This window comes from Protopterus annectens, chromosome 3.part0, assembly GCF_019279795.1.
Source record: "Protopterus annectens isolate FY-2018-M chromosome 3.part0, PAN1.0, whole genome shotgun sequence".
In the NCBI taxonomy this organism is placed as follows: Eukaryota; Metazoa; Chordata; order Ceratodontiformes; family Protopteridae; genus Protopterus; species Protopterus annectens.
The window spans coordinates 741330774-741357660 of NC_056731.1; the positions used below are offsets into that span (position 1 = coordinate 741330774).

Here is a 26887-nt window from a genome sequence, read left to right on the forward strand (position 1 = left end):
GCTGTACCTGCAAAAAAATCCTTGACCGTTTGCAAAGATTTTGCCTTATCCTCCATTTTCTTTAAAACCTCTTCTGCTTTGACACCAAATAATACATCCTATTGTAAAGGTGCATCTAATAATTTTGCTTTAACATGGTCAGGGAGGGTTTGCTCTTTTAACCAAGCATGTCTACGTATGACAGAGCCAGTAACAGCTGGTCTACAGGAAGTTTCCAATGAATCAAATCCGCATTGTAAAGTATGCTTGCCCACCTGTTCAGCTGCATGCAACAGATTCTGCATTTCCTTGAATTCAGGCTGTTCTGAATGTGTGCTCATTTTTTGTTTTAACTGAACCATCACGAATTGTTGATATTTCAACATGCGAAACTGGCAATTTAATGCTCTCATAGCCAGAGTTGCTGAGGTGTATATTTTCTTTCCCCATCTATCTAGGGCTCTGGAATCTCTTTCAGAGGGCACAGGATATTTAGCTATAGAAGCTTTTGCTCCCTTAGGACCCTGGGAAATAGTTTCTGGGTCAACTACAGGGCTTTTATAAAGGAATTTGTGTGAGTCAGGTAGTCTGTAGTATCTGTCTGGTTTGGCTGGAGCAGGAGGTAGAGAGTCTGGATTTAAACTAGACTCCAAGTAAACATCATCCACAATATCTAAAACAGGAGGGATAGCAAGAGGTCTGTGGGGTAAAAAAAGGAACTCTCTGAGCCTTTTCTTAGAATCTGAGTAATCCTGGCCTTCCCAGTGGAAATGTTCCCTCATGGTATGTAATTGTTTCCCCAAAGGAGTAGTCTTCAGGGGGAGATGCTGAGGGAATAGAGTCTTCAGCATCAGAATCCTCATAAGGTGGAAAAGTGTAATCCTGTTCCTCAGAAGAATCTGAGGAGAGAGAAACCTGGTCAGAGGATGCATAATCCTCCTCTTGTCTTGGTCATTTATCAGGAGGGGGATGGGAACCCCTGATAAGGGTAATTAAATCTTCAGCCATCTTAAGCATCTGTTTCTTAGGCATGGGGCCTTGAACTGTAGACTGATGAACAGTTTTCTTAGGTTTTAAAGGAGTTTTAAGCTTAGCATAAGATTTAATGGTGAGTGTAGTCGGTCTGAAGACACCTTCTGCAACCGAAGGTGTTTCCTCTGCACCGGTGTCGGTAGAAGGCTGCGTCGGCCTAGTAGACTCCACTTGGGAATCTGCAGCTGTCTTGGGTTATAGTTCTGCGGTCGTCAGGGGCTGCGTAGGTGCCTCACTGAAAACCGGAGAACCGGTGACAGGCCCAGCCGAGGCCTCGGGGTCTGGCTTATTCCTAGGCTGCCTGTCCTTATCCTTGCGTTTTTTTATGAATTGCGGTCGTCGGCTGCTCCGACGGCATGATATAATTAAATTTCCTGCCAAAGTAATGCCATGCGAAGTCAAAACGGCATTTGATAGTTCGTTTATTAAACCTAGCGCAAAACCGACAACCTGCGACGTCGTGGTCTGGGCCTAGGCAAGGAATACAATAGGAATGGAAGTCCTTATGAGGTATTTGCTTCCCACAAGAAATGCAGTTGTTAACTTTTTCTGACATCGGACTGAGGCAAGAAAATGTTCCCCAATGGGGTACTTAGCTTTATTGAAGACTTCGGACTGAAATTCAAATTGAAAATCTCAGGTGTCGGCCGACCGGCACTTGCAAACTGCTTCTGCTTCGGGCACCGTGCAGCAAGAAAGACTGGAGAAAATGGCGTTGGATGCCACTTATATACCCCTGGTGCATTGATGTCAGGGAAGAAGCGACAGCAACCGACGCCGGACCAAGACTTTGGAATTCGGGCCGACTGCGGGACCGCCTGACAGCAGGATAACCGAAGCGTAACGACTGCAGCAGGGTAACACGATGAACATCTGTACTATGTTCTTCATGATTCACTGTTGGTCATCACATTTGGGTTGATTTCCAAAACTGAGGAAAAGGGTGGAGGCAGTCAAGGAGACTAGGTGCTAGCTAGAATGCCTTGCAAGACTGCAGTGGCAAAACCTGCCCTGGATTTGGAAAAGATAGGCAGGTGGTAATGCTTGGTGAAAGTGTGAACAGATGTCCATGTGGCAGCCTCCAGAATGCCCCTGGTGAGGACTCCTCTGAGGAAAGCTGCAGAGGTAGAGGCTGCTCTGGCAGAGTGAGTCCTGACCCCCTTAGGGGAGGTTTCCCATGTTGCTTGTAACAGAAACAGATACAGTGTGGAGTTTGGAAATTGTTTGTTTGGATATGGCTTTGCCCTCTGCCCCTGCAGCAAAGCTGACTAGCAACTGATCAGTCTTTCTGAATGATTTAGTACTACCCAGATATCTGAGCTGTATGTGCACATCTACAGAGTGCAGAATCCTTTCCCCCTTGTTTTGTGGGTAAGGGAAAAAAGTGGGCACATGAATGGATTGGTTGAGAGCCACACTGGACACCACTTTGGGCATGAAGGATGGGTTAATCCTGAGGGACACCCTGTCAGCATAGAAGATGATGAAGGACTCTACAGCCATGAGTGCTTGTAGCTCGGATACTCTTCTAGCTGAAGTGATGGCCAGAAGCAAGGCTGTCTTCCAGGAGAGAAACTTTAACTCTAATGAAGATGCTGGTTCAAAGAGGGGCAGGGTGAGCTTTTCCAACACAAAGTTTAGGTCCCAAGCTGGGGTAGGTGCACCTTAAGGGTGGCCTCAGGTTGCTAGCCCATCTTAGGAACCGTTTGATCAGAGGGTGTGAGAAAAGTGGGTGCTCAGTGTTGAAATGAGCAGAGAGAGCAGAGGCACGAATTTTAATACAGGAAAAGGAGAGACCACTGTGTAGCAGGTCAGCAACGTAATCCAGGATGAGAGGTACGGAGGGCTATGCCGTATTGGCTCCCTTAGCCCGAATCCAGGTGCAAAACCTTTTCCATTTGTCAGCATAAGACTTTCTAGTGCTAAGGTGTCTAGCCTCATGTATAACATTTACAACCCGTTTACTGATATTGGCAGCTTGGTCAGTGGTCAGGGAATAAGCCAGACTACCACATTGAGGGTTTGCAATTGGGGATGCATGAATTCTCCTTCCCTCTGGGTCAGGAGGGTTGGGGTCTGAGGGAGATGCCATGGTGGTAGTGGGGACAGGCTGTGCAGCAGTGGATACCAGTGCTGGCAAGGCCAGTCTGGAGCAATCAGAACTGTCCTTGTTTTTTCCTCCCTTATTTTGAGCAGTACCCTGGTTATGAGAGGTAGTGTGGGAAACGCATAGACCGAGAGGTTGACCCAGGGGAAGGACAGGGCATCTACTTTCCAGGCCCTGCAGTGAGGCTTCCTGGTGCAGAACTTCTGAGCTGATGGTTGGAGTGGAAAGCAAAGAGGACAACCTTCGGGGTGTCCCATTTCTGATTTATTAGCGTGAAAGTTCTTTGGTCTAGCTGCCACTCATGTGGGTCCAGAAGATTTCTGCTTAAGTTGTCTGCAAGAGAGTCTAGAGAGCCTGGCAGGAATTGTGCTAACAGGTGTAGTTGCATGGCTGGGTCTGTGTGCCAAAGGGTTATGGCGAGCCTGCATACAGGATAGGAGTGAGTCCCTCCCTGCTTGTTGATAAGCCACATCACAGTGGTGTTGTCTGTTTTGATCAGGAGAGCCCCTGGGGAGAAAAGGGGCCTGAAAGCGGTCAATACGTGCTGGACAGCTAATATCTCTTTTCGGCTGATGTGCACATGTATTTTCTGTGGGCTCCATTGGCCCTGTATGCACCTGCCATCCAGGTGTGCACCCCAGGTATTGTCTGATGCATCTGTGGTGAGGGTTTGGGAGGTGGGGGGTGTTGAGAAAGGCAGCCCCTTGTTGTGGGAGCATGCTGCTGCCCACCAAAGAAAATCTTTCCTTAGGCATGGTATAAGAGTTTCCATTTCTTGAGAGTGTTGACACCAAAGGCTTTTTAGGTACCATTGAAGTTTCCTCATATGCAGTCTGGCATATGGAATGAGTAGAATGCAAGATGCCATGAACCCCAGAGCTTGCAGGATTTTCCTTGCAGACAACTGGGGTCTGGTGGCTAGTTAAGAGAAGAAGGCTGTCAGGTAAGTTTGTTTTTCTGGAGTAAGGAATGCCATCTGGGATGCTGTGTTCAGGCTTGCTCCCAGGAAAATAAACTGGGTACTAGTTTGGATTTCTTTTTGTTGATAGTGTACTCTAGGGAGGTCAGTAGGGACTTCACAAAGGCCAGGTGCTTGAGCAGCTTTTCCCGACTGTCTGCCTGAATCAGGCAGTCGTCTAAGTATGGGTAAATTTGTATAATTCTTGGCCTGCAAAAGGCAATGGCGGGAGACAGACATTTTGTGAAAACTCTGGGAGCAGTAGAAAAGCCAAAGGGAAACGCAGATAATTGAAAGTGCAGAGATCCTGTCCTGAAACGTAGATATTTCCTGCAGGATTCCCTGATAGGAATGTGGAAGTAGGCCTCTTTTAGGTCTAGGGTGGCTAGCCACGCATTCTTGGAGAGCATAGCTAGTACTTGCTAGAAGGTGAACATTTTGAATTTTGGCATCACCAGGAGGGTGTTTAGCATGGATAGATCGAGGATAGACCACCAGGCGCCCTCTTTTCTGGGTACCAGGAAAAGTCTGGAGTAGAAACCTTGGCCTATCTGTTCTGCAGAAACGTGCTCTATTGCCCTCATAGAGAGCAGGGAAAGGACTTGCTTTTTCACCTCTGCCCACTGGTTTGGAGGACGATCTGGGAACCTTTTTGTGGTTGGGAGAGTGTGGAAAGAAAATTTGTACCCCTGGGACACTATGTTGAGGACCCAGCAGTCATTGGTAATGGTGGTCCAGGTGGGGCGTGGAAGCACAGTTTTCCTCCTAGGGGCAAGTGCAGGTGGGCGGAGGGAGGGGATGGTGGTGGAGAGTCATTGTAAGTTCTTACCATGACAGGGTGGCTTTGCACTCCCTGGTTTGGAAGTGGATGAACTCCATTGCTTTGATCTCCGCATTCCCTGTGGCTGCTGTCTGGGTGGTCTGCTTCCCTGGGTCTGGGCTGAACTGACCTGGAGGGGGCAGGAAAGGACCAGTGCTTGGAGGGGCAATGCCTACTGAACCTTGGTGGCTAGACCTGTAGGAAATCCTTAACTGTCTGCATAGATTTAGCTTTTTCTTCCATCTTTTTTTAAGACCTCCGCTGCCTTGGTGCCAAATAAGTTGTCTTTGTGCAAGGGTGCATCCAATAATTTAGATTTGACTTGGTCTGGCAAGGGCAGTTCCTTAAGCCAAGAATGCCTTCCAAGGACAGAACCGGTGACTGCTGCCCTGCAAGAAGCTTCTTATTTTCTGCACAAGCAGGAAAGGATGCTATTTTTTGTTTGAGGAGTTCCATGGTATGTTGCTGAAATTTTAGCATATGGAACTGATAATTTAGTGCTCTGATAGCAAGAATAGCAGAGGTGTATACTTTTTTACCCAAGCTGTCTAGTGCTCGGGAATCCCCATCTGAGGGGGTAGGATTCTTAGCAGAAGTTGCTTTAATTCCTTTAGGCCCTAGAGAAATAACCTCGTGGTCAGCAGTAGGATTTTTGAAAAGAAATTTGTGAGAGTCAGGGACTCTGTAATATCTGTCAGGTTTTCTGGGAGCAGGAGGGAGGGTGTCAGGAGAAACTAGATTCCATGAAAACATCATCCAGAACATCCTTGACAGGGGGGATGGCCAGGGGTCTATGCTGTGGAAGATCTAAGAATTCTCTGAGTTTCTTTTTAGAATGAGGGTAGTCTTGACATTCCCATTGGAAATGCTCCCTTAAAGTATTAAGGGTTTCCCCAAAGGAAAAGTCCTCGGGTGGAGAGGCTGAAGGAATGGATTCCTCTGCATCAGAATCCTCAAAAGCAGAGAGGGGTTGCATTTCTTCATATTCAGATGCATCAGAGTCATCAGACTCCTGTTCAGATAAAAATACTGGGGACAGATCTCTTCTTTCGGAAGGGGTAGCTTGGCTTCCCCTAACCAGCATTATAAGGTCTTCGCCATTTTAAGCATTTGAGACTGAGGCAAGGAAGCAGGTGTCTGAGATTGCGTCGTCGGTTTCTTGGGCGTTAGAAACTTGGTCGTTTTCGAAAGAATGGTAGACTCGAAAGAAGTCGTCAGTTTGTGTCGAGAATCGGTAGTGCGAAGTACTTCCTTGGAAGCCGGTGCTTGCTCAGCGGCTCCGGACCCATCCAAGGTAAGACAACCGCAGGATCCTTAGTCAAAGAAGAGTTTTGCGGCATACCGGACTCCGAAAGGGTCTCAGTAGCAGCCTGCAAATCCACAGAAGTGGACATCAGGGGATGCAAAAGCGCCTCACTGAGGACCGGAGAACTGATGACTAGCTTAACGGAAGCGTTGTTGGTAGGTTTGGACCTGTGCGGTCAGTCTCTGTCTTTAGCCTTATGTTTTTTCAGAAGATCTGCTGTCGGATGGCTTACCAAAGCCATATCTGAACTCTAGGACTGCAAACGAAAATACCTAGCTACAATAAGGGCCCAACAACGTATAGTTCTGGCATTGAACAAAGCACAAAAGCGACAGCAAGGGACGTCGTGGTCCGGGCCTAAGAGTGACGCAGTAAGAATGAAAGTCTTGGTGTGGTATTTGCTTTCCACAGGCGAGACAATTAACTTGTTCTGACATTGGTTAAAGCAAGAAAAACGGATCCCCAACGGGGTACTTAGCTTTAGAAGACTTCAGCTTCAATTCGGAAGACAAAACTCAGGTAGCGGCCGTCCGGCACTTATGCGGACTGCTTCTGCTTCGGGCTCCTCGGCAAGAAAGACTAATGTAATGGTGTCGGCTGCCTTACTTTATACTACTGATGTCCTGATGTCAGTCCTGAAGCGACAGCAACTGACGCAGAAATACTAAGCCTCTGGTATTCGGGCCGGCCGAGGGCTACCCTGGCAGGGATAACCCAAATGTTATGACTGCAACAGTGAAACACGAAGAACATCTGTTTTTTTAAATTAATTTGTCCTACATGAGTCTTTAAAACTGCCACATATCAGAATAACAATAGAACAGAAGTAATAGACTGTGTGTGATTTATCCACTCTCTGCCTATTTCAAAGGTGGCAACATTATACAAGGTAATTGGCACAGAGTACAGTTATTAAAGAATTCAAAATTCCGGTAGACCTTTCGACAAGCCAGTGGCAGGTTACAAGCGAGTTTCTCTCCCTGTGTCACTCTATAAAGTACTACTGGAAAAAAATTTCAGCACCCTACATCTGACTCTGATGGCATCTTGCAACCAAAAGGCCTTACTAAAGTCTATGTAGACCCATCTACTTGTACTTCAGTGTCAAGTCCTCTCAAGTCACTCAGCTGTAAAACTGCAACAAAAACAAATGATAATAGCACCTTCAGACGATGAACCCAAGTTGGCTGCTGTCTAAGAAAATCGATCAGCTCCCCCTAAGAATTCCTTTGTGGCTTAACTTCATTTTCAAGTACTTGTAAGACCATTCACATATTCCAGAAAAAAGCTGAAAGAACTTTTTTTGTAGGATACAAGAAATACGGCACAAGGCACAGTCATGTAACAGCAGCTAAAAGTTACTTACTACTGCATATAATACTGTCGTGCATACATCTGCCACCACAACATCTGCATAGAGTTAAACACGGGATATGCTGGAATCCCAACTGGAACCCCTTGTGATACCGGAACCTGACTGCCAACATTCCTGTCAAATAAAAGGAAGATAAATTATGCCACTCTAGTGACTTTTGAAATTATACAATTTTAGGCTGTTGCATGTAACAAGACAATTGTATGTACCTGACAAGTTGGACATCAGGTTAACAACATTAAGCACCATGCCCAATTGCAAAAATAAAATGTGCATACAAACATACACTCTATTTTGTACCTCTGAAGTGATAACTTTCTTACCTGATCAAGTTCATAAAATAAGTACAAATTAAATGCAGTCACTATGAAGTCAAAACTTATGGGTAAGTTGCAACTTTTGTTTCTCAAAAGCTAAATAAATAAATTACAATTCGAGTCTGGATGCCTTCTGGAATAACACAGGAAAAAGTCACAAGCAGGAGTTGAGAAAAGTAGAATTCTAGATGTGCTTGCCATCTGCATTGGTCTTTACAAGAATAAAAAAAAATTGCTTTTTAGTGGACCAAGACAAACATTACTAAAGAAAAAATAATTTCAGCTTTTAGATTAAATGAGACTGTAAATAGAATCCAAGACAACAAAAGAAGCAGTCAATATAAACACTCCAGATTACGTCAGGCTTCTCTACTGCAGCACGAGAAATACTATTAGCCTGCTATATTAATAAGATATAAAAGTTGCAATTGGTTAGATAACTTACTTATTTATTCTATTTTACTTTTGTTTACCGGGTAGTGTCCAACTGGGCCAGAAGCCCGTTTTCAGCAGAGGCCCGGGGAGAAAAGCTCCATAATACAGTAATTGAATACAGAAGAATAACATTCATTTTGTGACATCTTCACCCTCCATTCTATCAACATCCCTACTTCCAAAAAACAAATCTGCTACTTGGCAGCCTAACTACCCTGAAGCTAAACCAAAATACTATCACCTTGTCCCCCCTACTTCCATTCTACTCCCTCTCTCCTTTCTCTGCTTCTCGCAGGAGACATCCACCCCAGCCCTGGGCCATATCTCCCCTACCCAGGCAACACTATCTCCACACAGTCCACCCCTCTCCAACCTAATATCCCATTGAAACATCTCCCTGTATTCCATTAACATTTGAAGCATAATGAACAAAACTACTGAATTCCATTTCTGGATATCTCCACACTCTCCTGACATGTTAACCATCTGTGAAACATGGCTAAAACCCCACATCCCAGACAAAGACTTCCTCCCCCCTGGAGGCCACACAGGTAAAAACCGCACTCTCCAAGAATGCAGCATCCTTGGGACCAGACAACATGCCGGGCTGTGTACTACATGAACTACAAAATAAATTGGCACCTCAACCAAGTGTCATGTTTAATCATAGTCTCACCTCAGGCTTCGTGCCCACTGAGTGGCACACAGCTATAGTTATCCCACTCCACAAGGGGGGATCCACCTTGGATGCTGGGAACTACCACCCTATCAGTCTGACAAGCCTGATCTGCAAGGCCATGGAATGTATTATCATGGAACTTATAAACAAAGACATTGGCAACCTTCAAACATTGGACCCCACCCAGTTTGAGTTTGTGAAGGGCCAATCTTGTCTCCTGAATCTGACTGACTTCTTCGAATCAGTTTCCAGAGCTATGGACGAGGGTAAGACAGTCCACACAGCCTATCTGGACCTTGCCAAGGCCTTTGACACCACCACCACCCACTCTGGAATCATACATAAACTTAATAATCTGGGCATTAATCCCTACGTCACTCGATGGGTTGCCAACTGGTTTACTGACAGAACCCACACTGTAAAAGTGGCTGACTCCAACTCCATCTCCAGACAAGTGGAGTACCTCAGGGTTCAGTCCTAAGACAGCTCTTGTTTGGCATCTACTTCTCTAAAGTACAGGCCAACACGAAGGGACTCTGGCTAACAAAGTTCGCAGATGACTGCAAACGGAGAGCCATTATTGAATCCTCAAATGATGTGGATATTCTACAAAAGGGCCTTACACAAACAGATGCTTGGTGCCAAAGCCATGGGCTCAAGCTCAATGCCAAGAAATGTATAGTTATCCTCTTTGGGAAAAAACATGTACCCGTGAATTACCACATAGGTGGCAGTACACTTAACACCGAAAGTGTGATAAGACTAAGAGACACAGGTGGACAGTGGTCTTACCTTCGATAACCACATCGCCACAACAGTCAGGAAGTCCTTCTATGTGGCACACCTCATCACTAAGGGCTTTTTATCCAGAAAAAACGAGGTCATTGTCCCACTGTACTCATCCCTTATTAGACCCATTATAGAATACAATGCCCCGTTTGGTATGTACCTCTCACGACATCTGCAACAACTGGAAAGGCTGCAGAAATGCCTCACTAAAAAAATCACAGGCCTAAAGCAGATGCCCTATGCTGACCATCTAAAAACTCCAGCTATACTCTGTCGCATATCATCTACTCAGAGGCAATATCTGCTTAACATACAAGGCCATGTCAAACCAAGAGCTGTTGGACATGCTACACTTAAAGAAATCACAATCCCTCAGAGTCGTACACTCCAGGAATCTAAACCTTGTCATCACAATGAACAAAACATGCTGGAGAGATAAGTTCTTGACCCAGAGACTCCCCAGACTCTGGAATAGACTTGCCCATACATGTCAAGCAGAGCACCTCTTTGGCCCTCTTCAAAAGGAACCTTGACAATTGGATGGGAGATAGGAAATTCACCCCGGGGATCACATCAGTCACCCTGCAAGACAGGGGTCCAGGGAAGTAAATATTGCGGGAAGAAACAGACAGGGAATTGTTATGGCTAGACTTGTATAGGCCCTAGGGCCAACAGCCTAGTACCAACCTATAAACCTATGATACATCTTAAGACTAGACAGAACCAAAAAATGGTGGTGGTGTTGCTATCATGTTTTCTAGTCACCTCTCATTATCCCCTCCCCTCCTGCCTCTCCAGCAGAACTGCTTACTGCAAACTATAAAATAAATGCCCACACCTCAATTAACATAGCTGAAATGTTGTCACCAGGAGGAATGTACATCACTACACTGGAAAGTATCCTATCCTGGCTCATCCATCACCTTCCAAATGAAACAATACTCTTGGGAAATGTTAACATTAACTGGTTACCTAACTCCTCAGAATCTCCCACCTCCTCTATTAACTTACACGGTTTCTCTAAACTTATATCTACGTCTACTTATACTACCAAATCTTCTAATCATTCCTCTCTCCTTGACTGGATTCTACTCTCTCACCCCCAGAAATATCACTTCCCCAAATCTCTACCAGATACTCTTAACAACCATTGTCCAATCAAAGTCCTTCATTTCACCCCTCACTTGAGCAAACCACATAAGTTCAAAGCATGTTGCAAACTAACCAAGTCATCAATGACAAGAGAAACCACTTTACTAACCCTCCTGAGTTGTATCTAAATAACCCAAAGAAGTTATGGCATATTAACCAAATCCTCAATCCAGGCAACCCCTCCTCACCCCAACCTTGTCCTACAAATACACCTCTACAAACTGCTACTGACTAACTCCTATTTCAGAGACACCATCAGCAAATTAACTAACCATTCTAACTCCAACTCAGACACTACCCTCCCCCAACCCTCTTAAACCCCCTAACACCTCCTCAGCCTTCTCCCTAAAAACTGTATCTACCTACTAACTACATTAAATCCCTACTTTTTAAACTTAAGCCTTGCTCTCCCTCAACAAACTCCTTCCACTCTTTCTTCAGAAAGCAGCCAACTCCCTTGCCCTCCCCATCTCTATACTCATTAACCACTCCATTACCAAGTACAAAGTACCTGCAATGTGGAAGAAATTCTATACCTTACCCATTCATAAAGGAGGTAGTTCCACTGAACTCTCCAACTTTAAGCCCACTGCAATCCTATCACCGCTCTCTAAGATCTTGGAAAAATGCGTACACAAACAAATTCTTCACTACCTCTTACAAGAGAACCTAATCACCCCCACTCAGCATGGCTTTTGTCCTGGACATAACACCTCTACTGCTCTCATTTCTTTCATTAACACAATCTCACAAGCCAGAGACCAAAACAAACTAGTCTCTTGCCGCTTTCTTGACCTTGCAAAGGCTTTCGACACAGTCTCTCACCCCCCCCCCCCTTAAACAAACTATCTGAACTCAACCTATCCGCCAATACTATCTCCAGGTTCTCTAGCTACCTTAACAAGTTTCCAATCTGTTAAATGACTTTCTGGTATCTCTCCTGAGCTTCCTATAAATATGGGGGTTCTCCAAGGATCAATCCTTGGCCCACTACTACTATTTAATATCTTCATCAATCTGTTGTCTACCTCCTCCCAACAGTCATGACTTGTACAATATGCTGACGACTCCACAGTTATCACCATAGCCGATACCCTCTCTGATCTACATACTACAACCCAGAACTCCTTTTTATCTACTGGAAACTGGCTCAACAAGAACCAGCTAATCCTAAACCCAAAAAAGATTAAACTTCTGCTCTTTGTTCCCAAATCTATGATCACCTTAAACCTTCAATCTCAATCACTTCTCATAATAACACACCTATCACAGTGTTAACTCACACCAAACTACTTGGGGTCATTATTGACAACCAGCTGATATTTGACCTGCATGTTCTCAGTAACATGAAGAAAACCCACCAAAAACTTGGAGTCTTTTACTGGAGCAAAAACTTTGTATCTAGTAAAGCCAGGATTGCCCTATCCCAGGTCTACCTACTCCCCACCCTTTTCTATGGCTCTCAGATCCTCACAACCTATCTACTCTCTAAAAGTACAGTTGTGTACACTTACCATAAATGTAGATGTTCGAGTGTATTCACTGTTGCAGTCATTACATTTGGGTTATCTGCTTGCAGGTAGCCCTCACTCGGCCTGCTTAACAAAGTCTTGGGTCCTGCATCAGTTGCTGTCCCTTCTTCCACGATGTCAGGTCGTCAGGAGTATAAAACATACAGCATACATACTTCTTTGAGGCAGTCACCAAAGCCGTGGATGAGGGTAAGATAGTTAACACAGCCTATCTTGACCTCGTCAAGGCTTTCGACACCATCCCTCATTCTGGAATTATAGCTAAACTCACTAAACTAGGTATAAATCCCTACGTCATAAGAAGGGTTGCCAACTGGCTCATGACATAACCCACTGTAAAAGTTGCAGACTCCAAATCTGACCCCAAGGCAGTGACAAGTGGAGTGCCACAGGGTTCCGTCCTGGGACCTCTCCTGTTTGGTATCTACTTCTCTGAAGTACAGGCTAACACAGAAAACCTCTGGCAGACGAAGTTCACAGATCACTGCAAACTAGGAGCCACAGTCAAGTCCCCAAATGGTGTGGACATCCTACAGAAGGGCCTCACTGAAACAGATGCCTGGTGTCAGAGCCATTGCCTCAAGCTCAAAGCCAAAAAGTGCAGTGTCATCTCCTTTGGTAAAAACTCTGTACCCATGAACTACCACATAGGCAGCAATCTACTTAACACCGAATGCGTGATGAGAGACCTTGGGACCCAGGTGGACAGTAGTATCTCCTTTGATAGTGACATCGCCACAGTAGTCAGGAAGTCCTTCTACGTGGTACACCTCATCATAAAAGGGTTCTCATCCAGGAAAAAAGAGGTCATTGTTCCCCTCTACCCGTCACTCATTAGATCCATTATAGAGTACAACGCCCCTTTTGGAATGTACCTAACAAAACATCTGCAGCAGCTGGAAAGGCCACAGAAGTACCTCACAAAGAGGATTACTGGCCTCAAACAAATGCCCTACACTGACCACCTCAAAAACTCCAGCTTTACTCCATAGCATATCGCCTACTCCGAGGTGATCTCTGCCTAACATTTAAAGCTATGTCAAACCCAGAGCTGTTGGACATGCTACACAGTACAGTTTTGTACCTACCATAAATGTAGATGTTCGAGTGCTAATACAGCTGCAGTCATAACAGATGGGTTTTCCTGCCGTCAGGCGGGTCCTCGGTCGGCCGAATTCCAAAGTCTAGGTCCGGCGTTGGTTGTCGTCGCTTCTTCCCTGATGTCAGTGGGACAGGGGTATAAAAGAACCAGCCGACACCATTTTCTTCAGTTTTTCTTGCCCCAGATGTCAGGTGCCCCCAGAAGGAAGGCAATACATAAATTTATGTAATAATGCAATGCAGTGTAATCAAAAAACAGTAGTTGCAAGCAAATACACCATAAAAGAATACCCCAGTCAGGTTGTATGAGGGGGTGTTAGTCATTAGGCCTGTCCCAGAGGGGAAGGAGGGAGGGAAACCTGGACTGCAGCTGTATTAGCACTCGAACATCTACATTTATGGTAGGTACAAAACTGTACTATGTTCATCGTGCATACAGCTGCAGTCATAACAGATGGGTAGAATACCAAAGCTAAAAAGGGGGTGGTAGGCACTAGCTGGAACTAGGAGGAGCCAGGATGCCCTGCAAAACTGCAGTGGCAAAACCTGCTCTAGATTTGGAGTATAAAGGCAGGTGATAGTGCTTGGAGAAAGTATGCACAGAACTCCAAGTGGCAGCTTCCAAAATATCTTTGGTAGGAACCCCCCTGAGGAAAGCTGCAGAGATAGCTGTGGCCCTTGTGGAGTGAGACCTGATGCCTACAGGCACAGTTTTACCATGAAGAGAGTAACAAAAGCGTATGCAGTGGGCTATCCATTTTGAGACTGTCTGTTTGGAAATAGGCTTCCCTTGAGCCCCTGTAGCATAGGACACAAAGAGTTGCTCTGATTTTCTGAAAGGCTTTGTTCTGTCCAAATAATAACGTAGTTGTCTGTGAATGTCCAGGGAATGTAGTAGTCTCTCCCCTTTGTTTTGAGGATTGGGGTAAAAGGTAGGTAAGTGGATAGCCTGATTCAAGGCTACCCTGGACACTACCTTTGGCATAAAGGAAGGATTGGTTCGTAAAGAAACTCTGTCCTGATGGAAAATGATGAAAGGCTGCACAGCCATGAGGGCTTGTAGTTCCGAAACCCTTCAAGCTGAGGTGATAGCCAACAGGAAGGCTGTTTTCCAGGACATATATTGCAGTTCTGTTGAGGCAGCTGGCTCAAAAGGAGGCAAAGTCAGTTTTTCTCTAGAATGAAATTGAGATCCCAAGCAGGTACTGGTTGTTTCCTTGGGGGTTTTATATTCTTAGCACCTCTGAGGAACTGCCTTAAGAGCGGGTGGGAGAATAAAGGAGGATCAGTGTTGTATTCTGCAGAAATGGCTGAGGCATGGATTTTGATGGAAGAGAATGAAAGTCCACTGCTTAGCATCTCAGTTAGGTACTGTAATATTTGAGGTAAATTCAGTATTCCAGGGTTCTGGCCCTTTTTCTCATTCCAAGCACAAAACCGTTTCCATTTGGCGGAGTAGGCTTTTCTAGTAGAAGGTCTTCTGGCCTCCAAAATGACATCCTGTACCTCCTTGGAGAGTAGGGTCTATTGTGATTTTAAGGAATCTTCCATGCGGCTAGATTGAGTGTTTTCAGCTGACTGTGAAGAGTTTTGAAATTGTGCTGAGTCAGTAGAAGAGGCATTAGAGGCAGGATCCATGGTGGGGAATGCGTTAGGCTCCTCAGGAGTGGGTACCAGTGTTGTCTTGACCAGTCTGGAGCGATGAGAATCATCTTTGGTCTGTCTGCTCTGGTTTTTAATAGAACTTTGGGCAGCAGAGGAAGAGGTGGAAAGGCATAAACTGTCATTGTTGTCCAACTGAAAGAGAGTGCATCCACTTTCCAGGCCTGTGGATGAAAGGTCCTTGAGCAGAATTTTGCCAATTGGTGATTTCTGTGGGAGGCAAAGAGATCTATGTCTGGCCTTCCCCATGCTTGAATTATCTTTGAAAAATCTTGAGGATGCAACTTCCATTCGTGTGGATCTGTCATATTTCTGCTTAGGTTGTCTGCCAGTGTGTTTTCCTTGCCTGGCAGGAACTGTACTTGAAGCTCGATTTGCAATTCTAGAGCCATGTTCCAAAGAGACATGGCTAGCCTGCATAGGGGGTATGAGTGGGTTCCTCCCTGTTTGTTTATGTACCATATTACTGTGGTGTTGTCTGTCCTTATCAATAGCTGGAATGGATGCAGCAGGTCTTTGAAAGCTATAATAGCATTTATTACTGCTAGCATTTCCTTTTGATTGATGTGTAGGTGCTTTTCCTTTTGGGACCATCTGCCCTGAATGCACCGATCTGTCATGTGCACCCCCCAGGCATAATCTGAGGAGTCTGTTGTGATGGTTTGACTTGCTTGAGGCTTGCAGAATGGGAGACCTGTGTTTCTTTGGCATGCTTGAGCCCACCACAGAAATTCCTTTTGAAGACATGGAATCAGTGGTATTATTGTTTCCAAGCTGTGGCTGTGCTGAGACCATAGGTTTTTCAGGTACCACTGAAGTTTCCTCATATGCAGCTTTGCACATGGGATTAGTAGGATGCAAGATGCCATGAATCCCAGAGCCTGCAGGATTTTCCTTGCAGTCAGCCTGGTGAAAGTTGCCAGTTTTCTGAAGTATTGAGTTAGTTGCCCTTGTTTCTCTGGCGTGAGGTAGGCCATCTGGGTGTTTGTATCCAAGTTGGCACCCAGGAAAATTATTGTTTGAGAAGGTATTAGCCTTGATTTCTTTTTGTTGACTGTGTATCCCAGGGAATTCAACAACCTTATTACAAAAGCCAGATGTTTCAGAAGTATGTGCTTGCTGTCCGCTTGGATCAGGCAGTCGTCCAAATATGGATATATCTGTATCCCTTGCAGTCTGCAGTAGGCAATTACTGATGCCAGGCATTTCCTAAACACTCTGGGCGCAGTAGATAAGCCAAAGGGCAATGCAGAGAATTGATAATGTGTTAAACCTGCAAGAAATCTGAGGTATCTTCTGCAATCTTGTCTGATTGGGACATGCAGGTATGCCTCCTTGAGGTTCAATGTTACCAGCCAAGACTCCTTGCCCAGCATGGGAAGAAGCTGCTGTAATGTGAGCATCTTGAATTTTGGCACGAGTAAAAATGTGTTTAGGATGGATAGGTCCAAAATAGGTCTCCAATCTTTGCCCTTCCTTGGTACCAGGAGTAGTCTGGAATAAAAACCTTGACCCTGTTCTTGTGCAGGTACCTCTTGAATAGCTTTCATGTCCATGAGATCTGAAATTTGTTTTTGTGCCTCTGCCCTTTGATTGTGTGGCAGGTTTGGCATGCTTCTCATTTTTGGAAGGGTGTGAAAGTGGAATCTGTAGCCTCTGTCTATAATGTCCAGGATCCATTTGTCTTTTGTGACAATATGCCAATTTTTTGAAAATAATGCCAGTTTTCCACCTAAAGGTGCTGCCATTTTAGCCTTGTTTGGCATGCAAAGAGGAAAGTCATTGGTTCTGCTTTCTGAATGGCTGTGAACTATCCTCACTACCTCTGTGGGTAGGTGCTTGCCATTGTCTGCCTCTAAACGATCCTTGAGATTGCCCTCTACCCCTCGGGCGCCTGTATCTACCTCTTTGGGGTCTGTCCGTGGCTGGAAAGGACCAATTTTTTGAAGGCCAATTTCTACTGAAACGTGGAGGTTGTACCTGTAGGAAATCTTTCACTGTTTGCATTGATTTTGCCTTTTCCTCCATTTTCTTTAATACCTCCTCAGCTTTAACACCAAACAATACATCTTTTTGCAGAGGTGCATCCAGTAATTTAGCTTTGACATGATCTGGTAAGGTTTGCTCTTTAAGCCAAGCATGTCTACGTATGACTGATCCTGTAACAGCAGCTCTACATGAGGCCTATAAAGCATCAAAACCACATTGCAAGGTATGCTTACCTACTTGTTCTGCACTATGTATCAAATCCTGCAACTCCTTCAATTCTGGTTGTTCAGGTTGTGACATTTTGCTTCTCAACTGTGATAAAAACTATTGGTACTTTAACATATGGAACTGGCAGTTTAATGCCCTCATGGATAAAGTGGCCGAGGTGTATACCTTTTTCCCCCACCTTTCTAAAGCTCTGGAATCCCTCTCTGAAGGTAAAGGATTTTTAGCAGTGGAGGCCTTAATTCCCTTGGGGCCCTGTGAGATAGTTTCTGGGTCATCCGCATGGCTTTTGTATAGGAATTGGTGTGAGTCAGGAACCCGGTAATACCTGTCAGGCTTGACTGGGGCTGGAGGTAAAGAGTCTGGGTTAAGGCAGGACTCCTAATACACATCATCAAGGATATCTAAGACAGGGGGTATAGCCAGAGGCCTGTGCTGAGGGAGCAAGAGAAAATCCCTAAGCCTTTTCTTGGAGTCTGAGTACTCTTGGCCTTCCCAGTGGAAGTGTTCCCTCAAGGTATGCAAGGTTTCCCCAAAAGAGTAATCCTCGGGGGGGGGGGGGGACAGAGGGAATGGACTCCTCTGCATCAGAATCCGGACCACCTGTAGTCGGCTTTGGCGTGGTGTCGGTAGAGGCCGCGGACCTAGTGTGTCGGTCCTTATCTTTGTGTCTTTTAGTCAAAACTGCAGTCGGAGTATCCGACGACATTATGTAGTTAAATTTATTGCCAAAAAAGTGCTGGGCGAACTCCGCCCGACACTTAATGGTGCGTTTGTTGAAAGTAGCACAAAAACGACAGGCCGAGACGTCGTGGTCTGTGCCTAAGCAAGGAATGCAGAGGGAATGAAAATCCTTATGCGGTATTTGCTTCTCACATGAAATACAATTATTAACTTTGTCTGACATCGGTCTGAGGCAAGAAAAGTTTCCCCAACGGGGTACTTAGCTTTCAAGAAGACTTCGGTTGCAGATATTCGTAATCTCAGGAGCTGGCCGACCGGCACTTATGAACTGCTTCTGCTTCAGGCACTGCGCGGCAAGAAAGACTGAAGAAAATGGTGTTGGCTGGTTCTTTTATACTCCTGTCGCACTGACGTCAGGGAAGAAGTGACAACAACCGACGCCAGACCTAGACTTTGGAATTCGGCCGACCGAGGACCCACCTGACGGCAGGAAAACCCATCTGTTATGACTGCAGCTATATACACGATGAACATCTAAAGAAATCCCAATCCCTCCAAGCTACACACTCTAGGGACCTAAACCTTGTCACCACAATAAACAGGATACGCTGGAGGAATAGATTCCTGCCCCAGAGACTTCCTATACTCTGGAACAAGCTACCCATCTATGTCAAGCAAAGTTCTTCATTAGCACTCTTCAAGAAAAATCTTGATGAGTGGATGGGAAATAGGAAATACACCCCGGGGATCACTTCTGTGTCTCTGCTGGACAGTGGCACAGGAAAATAACTTTCTTGGGTGGAATAAGCTATGGTACCTTGCTGGCTAGGCTTACGTAGGCCCTTGGGCCGATAGCCTAGTACCTGCCTATGAACCTATTACATCAGTTTTTCTTGCCCCAGATGTCAGGTGCCCCCCTAATGGGAAGCAATTAAATATAAAAGTACAAATATATACCTCCAACAAAAAAGCAAATACACCAAAAAAGGCTTTTAAGCATAGTAAAGGAAAGTAGAGGTATAGCCAAAAGAAGTTAGGGAACTGGAGGGAGGGTAATCAGGACTGCAACAGTGAATACATACGAACATCTACATTTATGGCAAGTGTACACAACTGTACTATGTTCTTCGTGTTTCACTGTTGCAGTCATTACATTTGGCTAGATTCCCAAAGCTATTGTTAGGAGGAGGAATTTAGATAGCAATAGGGCCAGCTATAAGGCCTTGCAAGACTGCAGTGGCAAAGCCAGCTCTGGATTTAGAGAAAACTGGCAAATGATAATGCTTCGTGAAAGTATGTACAGAACTCCAGGTAGCAGCTTCTAGGATGTCCCTGGTAGGGACGCTTCTGAGAAAAAGGCTGTAGAGGTAGATGCTGTCCTGGTGGAGTGAGGTCTGATCCCCTGGGGGATAGGTTTTCCATGGTGCTTATAGCAGAAATTAATGTAATGGCTTATCCATTTAGAAATGGTTTGCTTTGAAATAGCCTTCCACTCTGCCCCTGCAGCAAATTCCACCAGCGGTTGTTCAGATTTCCTTTGAGGTTTAGTCCCGTCCAGGTAGAATCTAAATTGTCTGTGCACATCTAAGGAATGCAGTATCCGTTCCCCTTTATTCTGTGGATTGGGAAAGAAGGTTGGCAAATTAATGGACTGATTAAGAGCCACACTGGATACCCCCTTGGGCATAAAGGATGGATTGGTTCTGAGGGGCACCCTGTCCGCATGAAAGATGATGAAAGGCTCCACTGCCATAAGAGCCTGTAATTCAGATACCCTTCTAGCTGCAGTGATTGCTAAAAGGAAAGCGGTTTTCCAGGAAAGAAATTTTAAGTCTGCAGTAGCAGCTGGCTCGAAAGGAGGTAAGGTGAGTTTCTCCAAGACAAAGTTAAGGTCCCAGGCTGGTGTTGGCGCTCTCCTGGGTGGTCCCAAAGTTTTGGCCCCTCTGAGGAACTGCTTGAGCAGTGGATGAGAGAAGAGGGGAGGTTCTGTGTTATAATGAGCTGAAATGGCTGAGGCGTGGATTTTAGTGGAGAAAAAAGACAGGCCCTTGTGAAGCATCTCAGTTAAGCATTGCAAAATCTGAGGTAAATTGGGTGCTGCTGTGCTCAGCCCTTAAGATTGGTTCCAGGCACAGAATCTTTTCCATTTTTCAGCATAAGATTTTCTAGTACTAGGCCTCCTTGCCTCTAAAATGATATCCATCATAGGTTTGCTGAGGGATGGTAAAGGAGAGATTAAGTAATTAGCCAGGCTGCAAGGTTCAATGTTAGAAGCTGAGGGTGCAGAATCTGGTTCTCCTGCTGAGACAGCAGGGAAGGAGTCTGAGGCAGGTGCCATGGAGATAACCGTGACACACTGCGCAGGAGGGGGTACCAGTGTTGACGTGGTCAGTCTGTAGGAATCAAAATCATCCTTGGTTTGTCCTGTTTGATTTTTTAGTAGTACTTTGGAGAGCAGAGGCAGAGGGGGGGGGGAGACATAGACTGATAGGTTTTTCCAGCTGAAGGACAGAGCATCCACTTTCCAGGCTTGTTTGCGGGGAGTTCTTGTGCAAAATTTGTCCAATTGGTAGTTCTGGAGAGAGGCAAACAGGTCTATATCTGGGCTCCCCCATTTGCTTGTCAACATGTTGAAAATCTTTGGTTCCAGTTTCCACTCATGTGGGTCCATGAGATTTCTGCTTAGTCCGTCTGCCAGTGTATTTAGTTTTTCTGGCCGGAACTAAGCTTGTAGGTGCACTTGGTAGCTCAAGGCTGTGTTCCACAATGCCATGGCTAGTCTGCAGAGGGGGTAAGAATGTGTACCCCCCCTGCTTGTTTATGTATTACATAACAGTGGTGCTGTCCGTCTTTACCATTAGTTGTCCTGGATGAATGTAGTCCTTGAAGGCTGTCAGAACATTCTGTACAGCTAACATTTCTTTTTGACTGATACGCAGGTACATTTGACTTGGGTTCCATTTGCCCTGAATGCACTTCCCTGCCAGGTGAGCCCCACATGCATAGTCCGTCTGTTGTTAGGGTTTGAGTGGCAGGGGGTGGTGTGAAAGGTAGTCCCTTGTTTTGGTGGCAGGCCTCTGCCCACCAAAGGAACTCTAGGCGTAGGCAAGGTATGATAGGAATCATTGTTTCTAGGTCTCGAGAATGTTGACACCATAGGCTTTTTTGATACCACTGTAGTTTTCTCATATGCAATCTTGCATATGGAATTAGAAGAATGCAGGAGGCCATGAACCCCAAGGCTTGCAGTATTTGTCTTGCAGATAGCAGGGTTTTTGTGGCCACTTGTTTGAAGTAGGTTGTCAAATGAATTAGTTTCTTTGGCGTGAGGCATGCCTTCTGGGAAGTCGTATTCAAGCTTGCTCCCAGGAATATAATTTGTTGACAGGGTACCAGGTGTGATTTATTTTTGTTTATGGTGTATCCCAGACAAGTTTGAACCCTTTGTACAAAGGCCAGATGATTCAAAAGTATGTCCTGGCAGGCTTTCTGCCTGAATTAGACAATCGTCCAGGTATGGGTATATTTGAATATTTCTTTGCCTGCAAAATGCAATAACTGGAGCTAGGCACTTTGTGAATACCCTGGGTGCAGTAGATAATCCAAAGGGCAGTGCAGAGAACTGATAGTGCATGTAGCCTGCTTTGAAACGTAGGTATCTTCTGCAAGATTCCCTGATTGGGATGTGCAGGTATGCTTCTTTTAAATCTAGTGCTGCCAACCAGGCATCTTTGCCTAGCATAGGAAGTAATTGGTGAAGAGTCAGCATCTCGAATTTTGGAATCTCCAAAAAGGTGTTTAGTGTAGACAGGTCCAGGATAGGACGCCATGAATTGCCTTTTCTGGGTACCAGGAAAAGACTTGAGTAGAAACCTTGTCCCTCTTCCTCTTCTGGTACCAGCTGAATAGCCCCCATGCTTAAGAGGGAAAGTACTTGTTTTTGGGCCTCTGCCCACTGATTTGGGGGTAGTCCGGCCACCCACTTAATGTTGGCAACGTGTGGAAGTGAAATCTGTATCCCTGGGGCACTATATTTAAAACCCATTTGTCCTGGGTAATGAGTTCCCAATTTTTTGCATGAAGAGCAATCTTTCCCCCCAAAGGGGCAGTCAGTTGATAAGTGCTTGGAAATTTTAAAAGGAAGTCATTGAGACAGTTTACCATGGGGGGGAGTCTTATTATTCCCAGAATTAGAAGTGGATATCCCCCACTGCTTAGTTCTGTGTGTCCCCTGGGACTGAAACCTGGGGGTTTTGCTGTGTCTGGGTTTGGCTTGAGAAGACCTGGAAGGGGCTGGAAAGAACCATTTCTTAGAGGGCCAGTGCCTACTAAATCTAGGCTGAACTTGTAAAAAATATTTAACAGTTTGCATAGATATAGCTTTATCTTCCATCTTTTTAAGAATTTCCTCAGCCTTGTTCCAAACAGGCGGTCTTGATTTAAAGGAGCATCCAGCAATTTAGCTTTAACATGATCAGGCAAAGATTGCTCCTTAAGCCAAGCATGCCTTCTGAGCACAGACACAGTAACAGCAGCCCTACAAGAGGCCTCTAATGAATCAAAACCACATTGCAAAGTAAGTTTTCCAACTTGTTCAGCAGAATGCATTAAATCCTGTAATTCTTTATTTTCCACACAGCCAGGAATTAACATCAGTTTCTGTTTAAGCAGTCCATTAACATGTTGCTGATACTTTAACATATGAAACTGGTAGTTTAAAGCCCTAATGGCCAAGATTGCAGAAGTGTAAACCTTCTCACCCCATCTATCTAGCGCCCTGGAGTCTCTATCAGAAGGGGTAGGATTTTTAGCAGTAGAAGCCTTAATGCCCTTGGGCCCCTGTGAAATAGTCTCTGGATCTGCAACAGCATTTTGAAAAGGAACTTGTCTGACTCAGGGACCCTGAAGTATCTGTCAGGTTTTATGGGAGCAGGAGGCAAGGAATCAGGGGCCAAACTAGATTCCGAAAAAGCATCATCAACAATGTCTAGTACAGGAGGAATAGCTAAAGGCCTATGCTGAGGTAGGAGAAGGAAATCCCTAAGTCTCTTTTATGAATCAGAAAAATCCTGGCTTTCCCAGTGGAAATGCTCCCTTAGAGTATGTAAGGTTTCCCCAAAAGAAAAATCCTCAGGAGGGAAAGCAGAGGGAATGGAGTCCTCTGCATCAGAGTCTTCATAAGCAGATAAGGGCAAATCCAGATCATCAGAAGAATCAGAAAAAACAGAATCCTGATCAGAAGATTCATAATCAACTTTAGTCCTAGGCCTCTTAGAATGGGGGGTTGGCTAACCCTGATTAGAGTTATTAGATCTATCATTTGTTTTTTAGGCATAGAGGCCTGAGCATGTGGCCTGGGCATCGTTTTTTTAGGTATGGATCGAGATTTAGGCCAAAGTAAAGAAGGAGGCGTTGGTTTAATATGCAAGTCCATAGGCCTGAATACACCCTCAGAGGCTGGTGCCTGCACAGCGGCTCCGGACCCATCCAAGGTAGAGACATCCATGGGTTCCATAGTTGAAGCATCTCGCAGCATACCGAACTCCGAATGAGTCTCAGTACAGGCCTGCGAATCAGAAGTAGCGGGTATCAGGGGCTGCGAAAGCGCCTCACTGAGTACCGGCGAACTTGCGACTGGCTTAGGAGAAGCATTGTCGGCAGTTTTGGACCTCGGCGGCCTGTGTCTGTCTTTATCTTTGCGTTTTTTCAGAATCCTGGTAGTCAGATGGCTAACCAAAGACATTTCTGGATAATTAAACTGAGAACCGAAATATTTACAGGCGAAAATATACCGATGACGGATAGTGCGCTGATTAAATAAAGCAAAAAAACGACAGCAAGGTACGTCGTGGTCAGGGCCTAGGCAAGGAATACAGTACAAATGAAAATCTTTATGAGGTACTTGCTTTCCACAAGTAATGCAATTATTAACTTTTACTGACATCGGTAAGGAGCAAGAAAAAGTTTCCCCAACAGGGTACTTAGCTTTAGTTGAAGACTTTGGTTCTGAAACTCGAAAATGAAAATTTCAGGAGTCGGCCGACTGGCACTTGCGAACTGCTTCTGCTTCGAGCACTGCACGGCAAGAAAGACTGATGTAATGGCATCGGCTGCATGTTTTATACCCCTGACAACCTGCCGTCATGGAAGAAGGGACAGCAACCGACGCAGGACCCAAGACTTTTTTAATCAGGCCGACTGAGGGCTACCTGCAAGCAGATAACCCAAATGTAATGACTGCAACAGTGAAACACGAAGAACATCTTTAATCCACCTACAACAAGGTGACGAAATCCACTGCTGAACACCCCTACCACACTCATCACTGATTAGCTCTCAGAAAACTGAACTGGTTAGAGCTTCCCCACAACTTACTTCTCTCTCAGCTCCAGATAATTCATTCTGCACTGCATTTGCCCTCCTCTCCCAGCATTATCACTATCATCTCCCCCTACTCCCCACCTAGATCCCTTCATAGCTTTGAACAACATGTGCTTTCTATATACAAGCCAAAAATCAAAACAGCAAGAACCTTTACAGCTATTCCCCAGCCGACAACTGGAATAAACTTCCTCTGGACATTCGTAATATCAAGCCAAAACACCAGTTCAGAAATGTTGAAAAAAAAAATCACCTAAGCAACATACGGCTTTCTTTGTGTGATCATCCCCATGACTGACTTGCCCTTACTTTATACTTCTCCGTTACCTTAGCTCCCTCCTTTCTCCCATCTCTATTGCTTTGCCTCCTTTCTTTCTCCCTAAATGTTCTCTATGTAGCTCTTACTAGTTCTAGTTTACCTGTAAGTACCTGTACGGTTTCTATTGACTACTGGAGTTAGACAGACATATAGTAAGTTCTACCCACTGCAGCAATTCAGCAGAATGACCGATGATGAAGAATGTAATTTCTCTATTTGATTTTTATTCTGTATTGTACCAGTTGTACTCTTACTATTTTGATTTCTATTATTTATCTCAGTTTATTGTTACTGTTTATGTAATTGCACTTATGTAATTCTACTTATGTTCTGTGGAGCTTTTCTCCTTAGGTCTCTACAGAAGAAAAGCTCCGGCCCAGCTGGACTAACCCAGTCAACAAATAAATAAATAATGATTGAGAATATACATATTGTTGTATGACATGTTAACATACATTAGAATAAAAAAATAGCAAAAAAGCATAAACATTATAAATTTACAATTTTACAAATTCGGAATGCAGTCCCAACATGAGTTGTACAGTGGTATCATAGCTATAAGAAATGTGTAAGGGAACTACACTGCTGTTATATAAATTAAGAATGTACAGGTTGAATAAAGACAAGATTAACAGTTACAAATAGTGGGAGAAAGAAGCAAATATAGTGAGAAAAAGAAGAAAATACATCTGGTATTTACATATTTACAAATTCAATATGTTAACACAATATAAATAATAACATATGTAATATGAGAGCATCCTGGCTGAAGAAGCTGGGTAGAGGAGCTACAGACGGGCATGGTAGGTTAGTGTAGATAGGAAAGGGGATGGTAATACAGTTAGCCATGAGAAAGGAAAGTAAGTCATGCACTGTTTTTCAGGAAATATTCTGAGATTTGCATACATCTGTGCCTCCAAGTGGAGAAAGATGATCAACTTTAGAATTTAATATGATGGCAGATCAGAGCAAACACAGAAAGCTACAACAATGAAAGAAACCCATTAACAGACAACAAAAAATCAAAACTGAGACTTCTTAAGTCCTTTATCTGGGAAATCGCACAATGTCAAGTACTTGTCACCAACATCACTGACAGTATGCAAGTGGGGAATGTTCCACCTCTTACTCAACTCATTCATAAAGTAGTAAATGGAAAGTAAAGTAAAAGTGAAAGCAGACCAGGTCGATCTCAAGGGTGCCTCATTCCTGAAAAAACCCTGATCAAGCTGGGTTTCTCAAATCCTCAACTCTAGAAGATTGTTGCTCAACAAATCCATCATCAGCACATTCACTAACAGGAATAAGAACAGCTGTTAGGCTGATGCCCCTTGTCTGGGCCACTGCCATTAAGGCATTGCCTCTCTTAAGAGGTGTGCATAACCTTGCTTCTTTATGAAGTACTCTATGGGCTAAAGGTCTGAATGGAGTAGGGGGGACACGGGTATCAACTCTTTCTGCAGCTTTTAATACAAGCTTTTATTTCTACTCTTGACTGAATATTTCAGAGTACTTACAGTGACCTGTGTAAAGATAATTTTTTGTTTCTTTCTGCATTTTTTGTATTTTGACCCCCCTAAAAAATGTAGCTGTTTGCATTTTAACTTGTTCTGGGACCTTACCCTTGCAGTTTCATTAGCAATTTGCTGGAGAACTATGAATTACTAAAAGACATGAGCATTGTTTATAAATTATGACGCATTCTCTATAGTCAGAGGTAGCTGTTTGAGGTTTGAACTTGGTCTGGGACTTCAGTCTTGCAGTTTCATTTGCAATTATGAAGAACTGTGCAGGATAGAAGCCTCATTTAAACATTACTGCATTTTTTCCATACGCAGTGCTCTGGTAAATCACTGGCTACTCCAGTGCCTTAGACTGTAATTTGGATTGTAAGACAGACAGAATTGTACTTTTTGCAGCAGGATTTCTGTGTCTGTGCATCTACAGCCATTTACATTTCAGTTTTGCTGACAGAATCTTACATTCATTTATCATCTGTCTTCTTACAGATGCATTCCAGTGTCTTTCTATTCGTTACATTGCTA

At 44.5% G+C, this 26887-nt stretch overlaps 1 protein-coding gene across 1 annotated transcript in view; it reads right to left on the reverse strand.

The window, feature by feature from the left end:
* The window catches only part of HERPUD2 (HERPUD family member 2), a 610195-nt gene that overhangs the window by 304126 nt on the left and 279182 nt on the right, over positions 1-26887 (reverse strand). Inside the window, exon 5 of the mRNA XM_044065094.1 lies at positions 7569-7691. Coding sequence (XP_043921029.1) covers positions 7569-7691 — 123 coding nt within the window. The remainder of the gene's footprint in view (positions 1-7568; positions 7692-26887) is intronic.